The 15,357-nt window shown below is 32.0% G+C and overlaps 3 protein-coding genes across 11 annotated transcripts in view; 1 reads left to right on the top strand and 2 right to left on the bottom strand.

The window, feature by feature from the left end:
- Positions 1 to 1,903, top strand: part of Pvf1 (PDGF- and VEGF-related factor 1) — a 29,519-nt gene extending 27,616 nt beyond the window's left edge. For 3 of the 6 annotated variants that reach the window (XM_025304020.1, XM_025304019.1, XM_011147481.3), the window contains one exon: positions 912 to 1,420. In XM_025304020.1, the coding sequence (XP_025159805.1) occupies positions 912 to 1,080 (169 nt within the window). In that variant the 3' untranslated portion in view covers positions 1,081 to 1,420. Of the gene's footprint in view, positions 1 to 911; positions 1,421 to 1,708 lie in introns of those variants that run through there. The other 3 variants (XR_003113702.1, XR_003113703.1, XR_003113704.1) reach the window with 3 other exon arrangements.
- A 2,822-nt stretch (positions 1,904 to 4,725) lies between these two features.
- On the bottom strand, positions 4,726 to 12,303 carry LOC105186946 (uncharacterized). Of its 4 annotated transcripts, none has more exons than XM_025304017.1 (6): positions 12,263 to 12,303; positions 11,078 to 11,446; positions 9,792 to 10,952; positions 9,429 to 9,678; positions 8,692 to 9,116; positions 4,726 to 6,135 (listed from the first exon to the last, which is right to left on the bottom strand). In XM_025304017.1, exons 4-6 carry the CDS (start codon positions 9,671 to 9,673, stop codon positions 5,621 to 5,623), a joined length of 1,185 nt encoding a protein of 394 aa, XP_025159802.1. In that variant the 5' UTR covers positions 9,674 to 9,678; positions 9,792 to 10,952; positions 11,078 to 11,446; positions 12,263 to 12,303; the 3' UTR covers positions 4,726 to 5,620. The 4 variants fall into 4 exon arrangements, with proteins under 4 accessions (XP_025159802.1, XP_011145784.1, XP_025159801.1 ...); XM_011147482.3 differs by lacking the exon at positions 12,263 to 12,303 and adding an exon at positions 11,809 to 12,110 and having other exon boundaries at positions 9,792 to 10,912; XM_025304016.1 differs by lacking the exon at positions 12,263 to 12,303 and adding an exon at positions 11,809 to 12,110.
- Positions 11,416 to 12,646, bottom strand: LOC105186947 (THAP domain-containing protein 1-like). The gene is made up of 4 exons (XM_025304042.1): positions 12,501 to 12,646; positions 12,102 to 12,399; positions 11,809 to 11,978; positions 11,416 to 11,446 (listed from the first exon to the last, which is right to left on the bottom strand). Exons 1-4 carry the CDS (start codon positions 12,563 to 12,565, stop codon positions 11,416 to 11,418), a joined length of 564 nt encoding a protein of 187 aa, XP_025159827.1. The 5' UTR covers positions 12,566 to 12,646.
- Positions 12,647 to 15,357: the final 2,711 nt, after the last annotated feature.

Here is a 15,357-nt window from a genome sequence, read left to right on the forward strand (position 1 = left end):
ATATCTGGAAGCAAATTTTTTTTTTCACGTAAAATTAACGCATCTATTATGTCGTATTAACATGTTTACAATACAACTTGATTAAAATATTGTTTGTACTTTCGTTGAAAATAGCTAATTGTCGCAGACAGAGAATAGGAGAAAATAATATCTAAATCTAATATTTAAAATGCAAAACATACTGATCTAATAGACAGCAGTTATTATGAAAAAAATTGACATGATTTTATGGGTAAATTTTAACATATATAAGATGTGTCATCAATAATATAAGACATATATATACACATTTATTTATTCAGTAAAATTAACAATATATCATAATTAACACGCGTACATTTTGTTCATTTTTCTTCGAACTTTTGTTTCGAAATTACATTATTTTTGCATTAATCGTAGATATGAATATAAAATGTGCTATTTTAATTTGTACAATTGTTAAATCTGATTGTATATAAATTCAACAAAATTTTCATACAAGATCATGACAGTTAGATAATTTTACATATGAATATGCTGCATTTATAACATAAACATTTTAACCGTTTAACAACAAGATACTTTACTATATATAAAATGAACAATCTCTCTCCTCTGGTGTCGCAAAATCTCGAATTGTCGAGAGTTGTTTTGACATTTTCGTCGAGCAAAATTCGATTCTACACTGCTAGCCGTTCGGAAGATCCGTCGTTAAAGTTAAGGTCGCTAATTAGAGGGTTGAGAAGTAATCTTACAAAGCGGCAATGCTCGATGAGAAACTACGATTGAGTACGATATGCCTGTTTGTTGAGTACGATATTCGAGCGAGATAGTTTTATCACACTGTTCTTTTGGCTTTTTCAACATAATTTGGCAACGAATCGCCGTAACGTCCCCATAATTATTCGCACGTAACTGCAAATGTGTTCCAGATGTCGACAGATAATGTTCTCTAGACCGCTAAACAGATTCGAAACTACGAAAGCTTCGAATTACAATTTTGATAACGCCCAACGACCGGAAAATGTACCGCCCGTGATAATCCCATTGGACGCATCGGATCCCAGAAGAAAGCACAAGGAAGATCCGGAATACAAGTGATACGAGAATTCAGACGGACGCTCACGGACTACAAGACTGCTAAGACGCATCTACGCTCCGTTGTTAGTCTCTTTATCATCAGAGTTGGGCAGATATAATTTCGAGTAACGAAATTATAATTAACGAATTCAATATCTCTCTCTCTCTCTCTTTCCCCCTTCCTCTGAAGATTTATCCCAGGCAGAGCAGAAAATCATAATGACATCAAAATGACATCAAAATGGAAACTTTTTTTCATCACGATTCGATCATTTTCTCATAATTTTGATGTCATTTTGATGCCATCATGACTTCAGATCGAAATAACGAACAGATTCGTGTTTTTATTTTACGCACGCGCGCACATTCGTGTCAGGATTTACTTGATTTTATTCCAATGATATCTTGTTCTTTATTCGTTGCAACTTTTAGCCGGGAGTAGGTATGTAGATGTTCGAGAGAATTCAAATAGAATATTATCGACCGTCGATTATCGGCTCTTCGTTCGGGTACTCGTTATTTGAGTGGACATGCCTACATTTCATTTTCGCACTATTTATAAGCCGGAGATTCTTGCGGAGAGAATTCGAATATTTCTTTCAATAAAAACTGATTCGAATAACGTCCAACTTTATCTGTTACATGGAAGAATGTTTTCATTAATCTGACGCCTCGGAACTGGAACAGCTGAATTTTATCTCACTCAGCATGTTGCAAGATAAATTTGTGCTTCCATCTTCGAGCCACGGAGCGAAGCGGACTGTTTTACTTCCAAGGTGTTGTTTTGTTATATTATTGTATACGTTTACTATTTAATAAAGTCCAAAGGGGCGCTTGATGCGTATAAGGAGACAATCAGCTGTGAATATTGGTCAGTACTATTTACGTTATAAAATTATGATTCCCTTGCATTTAGTCATAAGATGACATCAAAACTGACTATTCGTTTTACTTATCGCATACAAACATATTTGTTTGTATCTTGATTATAAATAATATTTCAGTTTATAGCTTTCTCATCCGTACTTTTCATCTGTAATTACTAGCCATTGTTATTTTCACGATAGCAAAGTGTAACTTTCCTAATTATTATGTGCTCACTGCGAATTATTATGCATTCAATACAATTCTATCATCAAACTTTGTAAAGCCGTAATTTATATGACATGGCCCGAGGGAACATGTCATAGGACATTAAACACAATACGCTTTAATAAGATGTGCATGACAATAAAGTTATGAAGTTACATACTTTAGACTATTCTATCATATCCACATGATAATTGTACATATGTCTCAATTGAACTTATTCCTATTAATTATATTTATATATACATCTTAAATGAACTTATCCACACCATTACCATTGTTAACTTTCTCAATATTAAATACAGGTTACAAAGTTTGTGCAAACTGTGAGATGAATGCCTACATTCGAAATCTACTACGTAGCTTACTCCAGGTTTAATTCTTCCCTGTATTTCTCAATATTTCGCAGATGTAGAACAACCATCCTGTTTATTCTCAAGATATTACCGTAACTCTCACTTATAGTTGCGACAGACTGTGCAATATGATCTAAAAAAAGAAAAGGACAAGGTGTTACATTAACTCACTATAAAGATACATCTTTCTCATTGAATAGGTAATGTTCTCAGATTTCCAATAAGAAAAAGCAACAATAAATTGTTAGCTGTGTGCTGGCAATTCGGTAACAAAACGTTGCAACAGATTCAATGTTAAATATATGCCATAAGTTTATTTTTAATATCTTAATTATTTACATATTTTCTAAAGCAAAACTGTTATAATTTATATGTATTATAAGAAAGAAGTATAATCTATCCCATGTAGCACAGACAGTTGCAGCAATATTGCCACAACTTCTGCGCTGTATGAAATTTATTTTAATATATCAAAAGCACTTAAAAGTAATAAAATATTCACAAAACTCATATTTTTATGAGTTTCTACACGCCGTTCGTTATATATAAATATTTTTTTTAATGAAATATTCAACATTTTATCATTGGTTAAGAAATAAAAACTTATAGATTTTAAAATGTTTCGTTTTGAAATTATTAATTATATTAACTATTCACTAATTATACATTCCTAATGTATAAATTTGAGTTTTTATGCATTAATATTAAAGATTACTATCTCTTTAGTTTTGAGTTCCAAATTTCAGTTTCGAAGGTATAATAGCTTTACATTCTTCGCATATTTGCTCAAGATCTAGCGCAGCCAGTATACCGTTCTACCGGCAAAAACTGTGCTAATCTAACCTAACTTGACCTAAATTGACAATAAATTGGCGGTAGAAGTGTCTTATATGTTTACATACAAGGTTACAACCTACTTATAGAAGATGCGATGTCCATGACAACTGATTCCTTCGTGGTCTTGAATCGTTTCATTTGTTGGTCCGTTATATTGTCGAGGTTTTGCACGTTGACATGTCTTACCGTATCCTTATCGATTTGCGACATTTCTCACGTTTTCCGTATAATCGTTTGAAGTTCAATCACAGATACGTTTCATTTAGCACCTGCATTACCTGCAACGCTCAGATCGTTTTCCGAGTATCTATCACACTAATGAAAATTCCACTAATGTGACTACACATTAATATGAAGACACAAGAAAAAATCCGAGTTTGCAGGTGCTAAATGGACGCTGTATTATATTACGCGGTTCATCAAGAACATACTTGTATCGAAATTAGTTCCAATTTCAGTGATGGAAAATGGATAGGTTAGACGCGCATGCGCGATGAGAAATGGGTATTCCAGTAACGTATATATAAATATGTAATACACCTGTAAATGTAACAAAATATTAGTTTGGGTAGGATGCAATTGGCAGATAGACGATAAAATAATAGATTAGGTTCAAGTATAAATAAATATACGTTTATTACATACGCATACGTGCATACATATATATATTTCTAATTTTCTGAAAACTTATTTATATAATAGAATTCCCACTATGTACAGAAAATAGAACAATGGCACTTCATTTTGTTCGTCCTGCTCTATATTACTTTAAACCTAAAATTAAGATAAGAAGAAGCTTTGAGTGCAGTTGGGGGTTCTCCTTGTTTACGCGCGAAAATTGAAATTTCTGATTTTCGTGTACGGACAATGAGGAAAAAAGCAGTAGAATCAAAAAGATTTCGTTTAGATGAACAATATTTATTTGAGCGAGTATTTTATCGATTGGTTATTGTGTTGTAGTATCGTGCAATTATAATATATTTATTTAAGCGAGAAGAAGAGAGAAAAAGAGAGAATAACCGCTTATTTTGTTTAGCTGATTTTTCCGATGTAATTTAAAATTTATAAGAAAAGTTTTCTAATTTAATGCTAATATTCGTTAAAATTATATGTTATAACAAAATTATTACATATTTGTCAAGATGATAACGAAACACTCCAATATCATTATCATTAAAATTCGATATACTTTAACTCATGCCATTTCTTCTTCTTTTTTTATTTCATAGTTGTAATTAAAGATAATTAAAAAGGTAATAATTAGAAAATGATACAAAACACGTGCAAACTTTATAATAAATACATTTACGTGAGCAAGTATCGTACAATTGTTCTTTATTTATTTTTATTTGAAAAAAATCGTTACAATCGCATGATATACAAATATATACAATTTTTATTAACACATTAAATGCTTCATGATACAAACTAAATGATAAGATACATCAGAATTTGCGATCTCACTTTTAACTTCTTGCTTAACTTAAGACTTATCATTGATGTTATATGTAATAATTTTGCAGCATAAAATTATTTATTAAATGGCACTATACGATTGTTACTAAAAGATATCATGAGTTTTATGAAACAATTGCCAATTTATTGTCGGACAGAGAAAGAGATAGACTTAAATTAGAAGATTGTGAAAATTTGAAATACGTAATATTTCGCTATATTATTTAAAAATTCGCAATGTATTGAGTACCAACGGCCAACAATCGATAATGTAATTATAAAGATGTGATATTCCGCGACGTTTTTAAACATCTTGTTTATTTATTTCTATTAAAGCTCCTGGTTGTTTGCTGCGGTAATGTTCGATGACGTCAAAAGTATATAGATTCAATAGTGATAATAAAAAGAAAAGGTATGTATATGATAACGTATAAATTATAGTAGAATATTTTAGTTTCTATTTTTAGATTTTCTTTATTTTTTTTATTTTTCTTTTGGTTCTTTTGGTTCTTTTTAGTTGATATTTTTCTTCTGAATATAAATATTATTGGATACAAAAACACGTAAATAATATTTAAAACGTACTTTAAGTTCTTGTTTGCGTGCGCTTTCAAAATTACAAAACTTCCGTTTAAAACGAAAACTTTTAGTTTAGTTTTTAATATGCTGATTTTTGGTTTTGGTATAACAGCTTTGAAGTATGCCGGTGATATTCTTACGTGAAAGATTATTATTTTCTCTCATAAAACTAATACAAATTTATCGGAAGTCACACATCAATTTATCAGGCAATAATCGCGAATAATCAAACTAGAAACACGCATCTATTCGGTCGACGCAACTGACTCGGCACAATCTTCATCCGTTCCTATCTTTTCGTATACGATTTTGTGAATTTCATAATTACCGTTGTACGACAGCTTTTTCATCAAGTTTTCTCTGTATGCATTATCTTTGTATTCGAGGATCAATTTATTCCCGACATAATGTACGGTAGGCAAACACGCCTCTGGATTTTTCCGCGCCATTGTGGCCTCGAAATCTTTCAGAAAATCGTCACGGTCCTTCGCGTAGTTCAAGGACTTCAGGTAACCGCCGAAATTGTCCACGTCCGGTATTAATTCGTTACTAATCCCGATGATCTCTTCTAAGGTTGGCTGTTTGCTTTGTCTCTCCATGCTGGTATTGGATCTTTGATGTTGCTCGGTCAAAGGAACATGTCCGAGCGTATGAGATGTATGAACTTTCGGATGTTTAGAACGCGAATATGCAATTTGTAGTTTACACTTTTGTACCCAGTAGTTACTTTTCAACGATGTCCAATGGTACGACCACGGATCTATGATTTAATGACAAGTGTCGAATCGCGATAGTTATTGATAAACGTTACAGTTCTCTAAAGCTAGCTTTGTTTTTTTTTTCATAGCTGAACTGGTTCCTTTTTCTCTTCAACGCGAATTTATATACTTATTTCACTTTAACAGCAAAAAGCGCAACCTAGCTTAACTAAAAAGAACAGACCCTGATGCTCCAATAGATTCCAAGACCGGTATTCTGAACTCTCTTTTATCGATAAAAGTGCCCCTAAGTGATTTATGACCAATTAGAAAGATCGCAAGCCACTTTTAGAGCCACCGATAAAAAAGAATTCAAGGTACCAATCTAAGGCGTCAATAACTAGGAATCGAAGAAATAGATATTGATTCTTCCTTTCCCAGAAAATCTCAATGTTTCTATAATTATTGCTTTCTGTCAGATTGATTATCGATGAGACATCGACATTTAAATAAGAACCATTTAAGCCGATATACATACAAAAGAGAAAATAATAAATTCAAGCGGGAGAAATTAATTAATCTTAATAGTCAATTTGCTCACGTTTTTATACAATAGCTATTATCGACCTTAACCTTTTGTGTAGCACATTTTTTCAGCCTGACAGATTTCTGTGAAATTTTATATTTGTATGTTTTTTGGATCACTGATCTGAAGTCAGATTTCAAAAATTCAAAATGACAGATCCAATGGCTGTTATATAGGGCTGCCATAAATTAATGTAAATCTGAATAAATGTAAATTAGATACACGATATAAAGATGTTTTATAGATCGTTAATTACGAATTTCATGTCAGATTCACAAAATTCATTCAAGTAATTTGCTTATAAAAAAATGTAACATGCAAAAAATTCTGGTAAAATATATTATATTATATTAATTGTGCAAATTAATTCGGTGCCTTTACATTTAATCTTATAACTCTGATCCAAATTAAAATTTTTTCCCATCCTATGATGATTTGAAAGTGCTAACCTTAAGTTTTATGAAGCATTGTGTTTAATAGTTCACGACCCTGTCGACATAACGTGTGTGAAGTTGGCCCCGCATTTTTAGAATTTTGTATTTTTTCGAATTGTGCTACATTATGCTACGTTTGTGTCATATTATGCCGCAATCCGCAACTCTGTAACTCAAAACATACTCAAGAAAATTAAGAAAAATTAAATTTTTGGCAGCCCCGCACTTTTTGAATTTTGAGTTTTTTTATTGTGCCGTATTGTGCTATGTTTGTGTTAATTTGTGTCGCAAACGCGAGACCGATAACTTCAATAATATTTGAGAACAAAAATAAAAACGAAAATTTGTCAGCCCCCCCACTTTTATCCGAATGAATCCAATTTTTGTTTGTGAATTCCTATTAATTTGTGCCGCGTTGTGCCGTTTGAAGAAACAGGATATCTCCTTTCGTTCAGTAGAAAAAAAATGTTAAAGTTAAAATATAAATTAATGAATAATTTTTTCTACAATGCATTTATCGCAAGTCTATAAGTTGTGCTGAATTGTGCTAATCGAGTACAATAAGAACCACTTAGAGATGTATCGAAAACTATTCAGATTGCAAAAAAAATTTGCAAAAATTAGTGACGCAAAATAAATTTTTCACATTTTTGAAATTTCGAAAGTTGTGCCGGATTGTGCTAGTCAAACCCAACAACTTTTTTCTAATTGCAAAATGTTCTCAGATGGCTGATTTTCGGAGTACGAACATTCAAGAAAGTAATTTTTAGGAATAATTTTAGGAATAATTTTCATATCATTATAGCTTTTGAACCGTGGTAGATGTTCGAATTCTGTGAGTTGTGCTAAATTGTGTTAGCCGAATACAACAAGAAACAACTAAGACATGTTCTGAAAATTACACAGTTTACAAAAAGCTGTTTTTTGGCTGTACTATGATGGACTACGATGGTCTGACGTAATTTTGCCATTAGGAAAAGTTATTGGGCTTGACTAGTACAACCCAGCACAATTTTCAAAATGTCGAAAATGTAAAAAAAAAATTTTTTGGCTTACTACTTTTTGCCAATTTTTTTGCAAGCTGTGCTTTTTGTAAATAAATTTTGAATTTTATGAAAAAGGTACTGAATTAATTTACACACCTAATATTTCGACATGTGAAGAATGTTCGGTAAAATTTTCAGCCTCTAATCTTAAATATTTTCCAAGAAAGAATTAAATCTTTTTTAATCACTTTCTTCTGCTTCATTTGCTTGTAAATAATTAAAAATTAACGATCAGATATAAAAATCATGAGAAGCATGTAAAGTAAATATTAATATATCAGAAATGAGATTATACTTATTTTCATTAAACTGTAAACAATATATTGTAAAAATAAAGAGAAAAAAGGTGATAAATATATTTATCACTGCTACACAAAGAGTTGAACGAATGGCATGTCAAAAACGTGAACGATTATAAATAATTAAGCAATAAACAAATTGACCAACCGCATTCCGGATAATTATTGAGGACGTAAGCTATTATGTTGAAAGTTTCGAATATGATTGATCGTTTTGCTGTTTACGTCTTTCTGTATGTAACATCGATCTTACCTTCTTGCACGATTCTTCTTGTAAATTTAACTTGTCCGTTCGCCGCCATGTACTTAATCGTGCCTGCTTGCGCACGAACAGTCCGGTCTCCTTGACCGCACTCTCTCTTGATAGGTTTGACGGTTGATGCCATTTCCTCTTCCAATTTTGACTCATTAATGTTCTCTTGGTTGCCGGGCGACGTGATTTCGGACTCGAAAAGATTATCTGGCGGATCGTTTTCTTTATTCACCTCGCGATCATGCGCCTCATTGTCCGCATTGTTTTTCTTTCGCATCGTATGATAGATAATTTCGGCTTCATCGAGGTGTTTTACTGCGTTCTTGTATAGTCTCCGCATTCGAATAGCCTTCCACTTACTTGTGTCGCTTTCGAGCTTTGTCTCTGTATTATCAGCAATCTGATTCGGCGCGATTTTCCGTTTGCTAGAAAACGCATGCGTTTTTATAAAAAATATAAAGTATTAGAATATTTTATATTTATAAAATATTAATAAAAATATATTAATGTATAAAAATGTAATTTTTAAAAAGGTATAAAAATATATTAATTAAAAAAAATCTATTAATTAAAATACATAGAAAATAAGACACAAAAATATGTATCAATAAGAAATGTAAAATGGTTATACATAAAATATAAAATATATACATTAAACTTCTAATAAAAATGGATATCGTCAAATATATTTTTTTTATTAGCACATCGTGACATCATTTTGTCGCTCATTTTCTTACCGATTGCACTTTTTCTTATTGTAAACGATACCCGAAATTGATTTAATGTCGGTGAATACATGCAAGCTGCTTGTTTTATCGGACGTGATAAAAGCCGTTACGTTTTCTTTCCCTTTGATCTTCCTTCCGAACCAGTCAAGCACCACGTTCTTCGCAAGGTGACTCTCTAGGCCAGGGAAAATACCATCGGCCAAGGAGAAATAATATTCCGCGAGTGAGATCGCTTGGGCACGCTCGTCGACCATTTTTGCTTAGAAAAAGTGGGAAATATTTTAAATACACAACATTGACCCAATATTTCTAATCATTTTGCTCATTTTCCATAAACTACGTTTTATTGATGTAAAGACATGCAATCATTACCTTGTAATTGGAAGAGTAAATATTTTATTCCATTTTTATTATTTTACTCGCATTTACGCAATACAAGATGTTCACATAAAACAAATACATGAGAAAATTACCAAATCTTATCAACTTATCGTATTCGTAAAAGTTAGGTGATTTCGTTTTAATTTGAAATACTTTGTCCCGTTTCTTCACAAGTAACTGGTGAACAAGGTTACATAATTAATTTTGTCACTGAGAAATCTTCGAGTGATCTCATCACCGCGTAACCTACAGAATAATCCAACAGAATATAAATTATGTGTTTATATATCATTCTTGTTTACGTGCAGACACTGAAACATTCTATCTATAAACATTAAAGTTTTCTCCTCGGCACTATCTATATAATTTCCTTACATATTCTATACATGTATACATATTCTATACATATCACAGTATATTATTATATCACAGACTTCAGATATCACGTACTTCTTCATTTACTATGTAAATGTCATTTTTATACATCAGTACTGTGTATACAGTAGAACTAAAAAAAAAATCTATAATCAGTTGCAATCAATTGATCAAGTGTCATTGTTTACATATTTCCCTACTTGTGGGACAGTTCTTATCATCACTACAAATAAATTCTTTCTTCTTTAAATGACTGATCACTGTTTGTAAATTGATCATTTGTTTTCTTTACACAGCTATTTGATTATTTGTAGGATTTTATTTTAACTTTTGTTTTTAATAAATAACTATGAAATATGCCAACTCTTACATAAAGTAAAATCTTCTCGACATAAATCTCTAATATATTTTAGAATGCATTTTTTCTTTGAGAATTATCTGTTTCTTTAGAACTGAAAGAAGTTTTATTCAATCATTAATAGTCAGCCTATTTGAAGAAAAGGATTTTTTTAGGAATCCAGACCAAAATCGTCTTCCTCCTGGGGGAATTTCTTCCTTGAAACAAGTGTTTACACATCTAGTAAAGTCCAGTACCATCCCTCAGAAATCTTTTTCCATGTGGAGATCTGGATTCCATCAGAGCTCAAGGCGGAGTATCCGTTACTTTCAGCGATGGCCATTTTAACCTCGGAGGATTGCTTGTCCCAAGCACTATCACATGCTTTGATACTGTTTCCCTAAGGATATATATATGATCTCGGTAATGTAAGAGAAATCCTAAAAATGAGTAAAGAACATCCTCGTGTAAGTTCTTAATAATATCTATTGATCGTTCTCGTAGATAGCGAATTACAACAATATAGGAAAGATCTGTTTCCAATCTTTAATAAATCCAGTCATACCTTGGCATAACAGATTGCTTGCTTGAATTCCTTCTTGGTCACTTTATAGAAGACCTTCAGATTATTATTACTCATTTAATATGCTTCTTTACTCTGGTCCAGACCCGACAGACATGGATATCTTCTGTCCTCGATGTGACAATTTCAGCGCTCCACTAACAGACGTGCTCGCTACAAGTATTACAAATGATTCTAGGGATAGCACCATCACATGTGTCAGTCATTATGCACAAAACTCAGGTCCCAAATTTCTTGGCTGGTGTCACATCTGAGAGTTGGGTCAAGTGGCTTCAATTCAATGATTCAACTAGGATATTTTAGATAGCCATTTAGGATATCTAAGTTTCCTGGATCCTAGACTTCGAGTGCCTAGAATAAAGTGCAAAATTATGTAAAAACTATTATTTCATTATATTCAGATTTGATTTTTAAAATGCATTTCTAGTAAGTTGTGAAGTATAAAGGTACAATCTTAATAAAACATGTAAAGCTACTAACATTAGAATAAAATATCAAAAGCAAATGAAACATTAGATGAAACTTATGATGTTAAATTTATATTTATTTTACAGATGTCTGTATTACAGTAGATCGCTAACTTGGAGCTTTGACATATAGAAAAGTTGAGGCCAGTTGGATTTCCAATCTCAACCATGATATCTCACAACAAAATGTTGTTCCTATTTTTTTAAACTAATATATTTGAATAAATAATAAATCTGTTATCATACCATAGATATTTCAATTTTTCTAAAAAATCTATTTTCTTTCCTCTTTTCATTAACTTCTGCTTTGATGATTTAATCATTCTCAATATCGGCTTTTCCTCTGGTTTCATTTCCTGCTTCTTTAATCTTAAAAGTGAACTGTTCATGATTTTTCTTAGCTTTGTATGTTCATCCTAATGGTATTAACAGTGGCACTTTTATTGATAGATTCTTTATTTGCCAATAGCTGAATCAGAAAATGAATTATTTTCTTCCGGTTTCACTATACTTCTCCATACAATTGTAGACATAATTACAGAAAAAATAGAAGTAAAAGTAGTACCAAACTTAGTTGAAGAAATAATGCACGGCTCAATTACAGGAATATTGACATTTATACAAATAGGAACAGGAGGAATGACCCAAGCAGAAGCCTTAAAAAATATTGAAAGCACAGCAAGATTTTTTAAATATAAACCACTTGCATTAGGTCTTTTCATAAGATCTGTTGCTATAAAGTGAGCATTACAAATTAAATGATTTTTTGTTGGTTTAAAATTTTCGACGATGCTATTGATCCACATTTTTAAAATGTTCGGTCGATTCAAAGGAAATCTGAAATATTCACAATTTTTAATTGAAACATAACCTTCAAATATTAAATATTAAACCTCCAAAACTCGAATATTTATTACAAATAAATGTATCCAATTTACCTAAATAAATGAAAACCACCTTTTGTAGTATTTTTGCATTTTGGAATGTAACAACTGCTCGGCATCTTAAAATGTTGATAATATATGTAATGTTATTTTTAAAATTATAAATATCATCATGCCAGTTCACATAGGCACTGGCTGCGTTCAGCAGAACAAAGTGATCAGTGAACGCTTAGTGATTCTCGCTCCTGATTGGTAAATACTTCTGGGTCTATGAAGAATCTAAAACAATGCTCCAATCACAGACAATAATCACTAAGCGCTCACTGATCATTTTGTTCTACTGAACGTAGCCATTGGTTGCGTACAGTAGAAACGCTGCTTTACACAGCTGTAAAATTTATGAATCTAATTAGCGTATGTTTTTAAATTTGACTGGTTCCAAGAGCATATACCAGTCAAATTTACGAATTTTACAATGTAATGGCGGATTCACACCTTGGCAGAAAAGTAGAAAGCAAAAAGGCAGCATCCAGTCAGAAGTCGCGATAATAGTCTGTCTTTTTCTTGCAAGAGTGTTTCTCTCTGTCACTCTCTTGGCTTCTGCTGTTCTGCTCTTTTGCTAAGATGTGAATCCGCCCTAAAGCAGCTTAAAGCTCTGATGACGTAGCCATTAAAGTCATTACACACACTTTCTGTAAGACATAATAATAAGATTTTAACCAATTGTGTTACTTGTTTAAAAAAATTACGGTTATGGATGGCAGGGTTAAGCAATGCAATTGGTCAAAACCTTACTATTCATCTTACAGTAAGAGTGCGCTCCAGTCACCGCTACAAGTGCCTCGAAGCGTTTCTACTTCTCTCTCTTCCTTCATTCGAATCCGAGAGATAGAACAAGAAAGAAACGCTTCGAAACACTTGTAGCAGTCACTGGACTGCACCTTTAGTGTGTGATAGCCTTTATACAGGCATTACCACCATTTTGTTGTAAGATGTTATTGCTAAAATCGCTTGGACACAGCTTTTTCGACGAAGTTATAGCAATTTAATATTGGATAGACATCTGTAAATATCCCAAGCAGAACAAAAAATCATGATGAAAAATCATGACATCAAAATGACAAGACAATGACCGAATCATGTGGTCTGTTCTTTTTAGCTGCACTGCAGAACTAGTGCAATAAGTTAGAATGAGACAATTATATTTTTTCTCACTTTAACTTATTGCACCAGTTCAGTAGTGCAGCTAAAAAGAACAGACCAATGATAAGAAAAAGAGTTTTCCTCATCATTTTGACATCATTTTGATGTCATCATGATTTTCTGTTCTGTCTGGGATAGTACAGATATCTGTGAAAACTAGTTTTATATCTGTTTTTACTAATCTTAGTTAACTAAGGCCGGTATTCATAGTCAGGTCTTATATTTAAGACCGCCTTAAGTTCATCTTCAGATACTTTGTAGCCAATGAAATAATTTGTACAGCATCTGAAGATGAATTTGAGACGGTCTTAAATATAAGATCCGAAATTTTTATCCGCTACGTGAATATAAGATCCGTTTTATTTCTTATTTCCAACTGATACATCTTAATATTACGTATTTTTATAAGAATTATTAGCACTTTGTCCATTTTTATATAAATTCTTCTTGTGAAAAATAAAAATATAAACAACGATATTTCATTTTAATGTTTTAATTAGTAATTGGATACCAGGATGGTATCAAATCCAAATAAATATTGTAATCTTAAATCGATATTCTGAATTTTCTTTTGCATAAAAGTTGTAAAAATAGCTTACAAACCTTCTAATTGGATATAAATCAAATGGCTCGTTTCAAAGCCATCGACAAAAGAGAGTTTAGAATTCTCTCGCGTTTGTCCATTTTAATTAATAACAAATACGATTGGTCAATTCTGTTGGAACAACCAGCCGTTTAAATTTATTAAGATTAAGATATTTTCTTACTCTATACTCTTAATCTATATTTATATTTCAATAAATAACATGTCCCGTGTAATGAATTTAACTGGATAAATCAGTGCGCTGATGCGAATTTCATTAGCTGGGGAATATATAATTTTTTAATTCAATTAATATGTACTTTAAAATCTATTTAAGATCTAAAAATATAAATTAATCAAACTCAAGAATTCACGGAATGGTGTAATACTGAGTACGTATAGAATATTTTATAATGAATTCGATTCAATACACTAGTGAACTTGACTGAATGCGCAACAGTACGTACTAAAGCCGATATCATAGTCCATTCTTAAATTTAAGATCATTTTAAGTTCATTTTTAGGGCGGATTCACATTTTGGCAGAAAAATAGAAAGCAGAACAACAGAAGTCAAGAGTGAGGGAGGATTTACACCTAGGCAAAAAAGCAGAAAGCAGAAAGGCAGCAGCCAATCAGAAGTCGCGCTGGTAGTCTGTCCTTCTCTTCTCTCTCTCTCTCTCTCTCTCTCTCTCTCTCTCTCTCTCTCTCTCTCTCTCTCAAGAGACCAGCGCAACTTCTGATTGGATGCTGCTTTTCTGCTTTTCTACCTAGGTGTGAATCCTCCCTCACAAAGAGAAAAACTCCCGCAAGAGAGAGACAGACTATCAACGTGGCTTCTGACTGGATGCTACTTTTCTGCTTTCTGCTTTTCTATCAAGGTGTGAATCCGTCCTAAAGATGAACTTAAGATGATCTTAAATTTAAGAATACGCATTCAGTCAAGTTCACTAGTGTATTTAATCGAACTCGTTAGAAGATATTTTATACGTACTCGATATTACACCATTCCGTGAATTCTTGGGTTTGATTAATTTATATTTTTAGATCTTGAATAGATCTTAAAGTACATACTAATTGAATTAAAAATTTTAATAAAAATGATATTTATAATATGAGCCTACATT

This window comes from Harpegnathos saltator, unplaced genomic scaffold, assembly GCF_003227715.2.
Source record: "Harpegnathos saltator strain DR-91 unplaced genomic scaffold, Hsal_v8.6 scaffold587, whole genome shotgun sequence".
Taxonomy (NCBI): domain Eukaryota; kingdom Metazoa; phylum Arthropoda; class Insecta; order Hymenoptera; family Formicidae; genus Harpegnathos; species Harpegnathos saltator.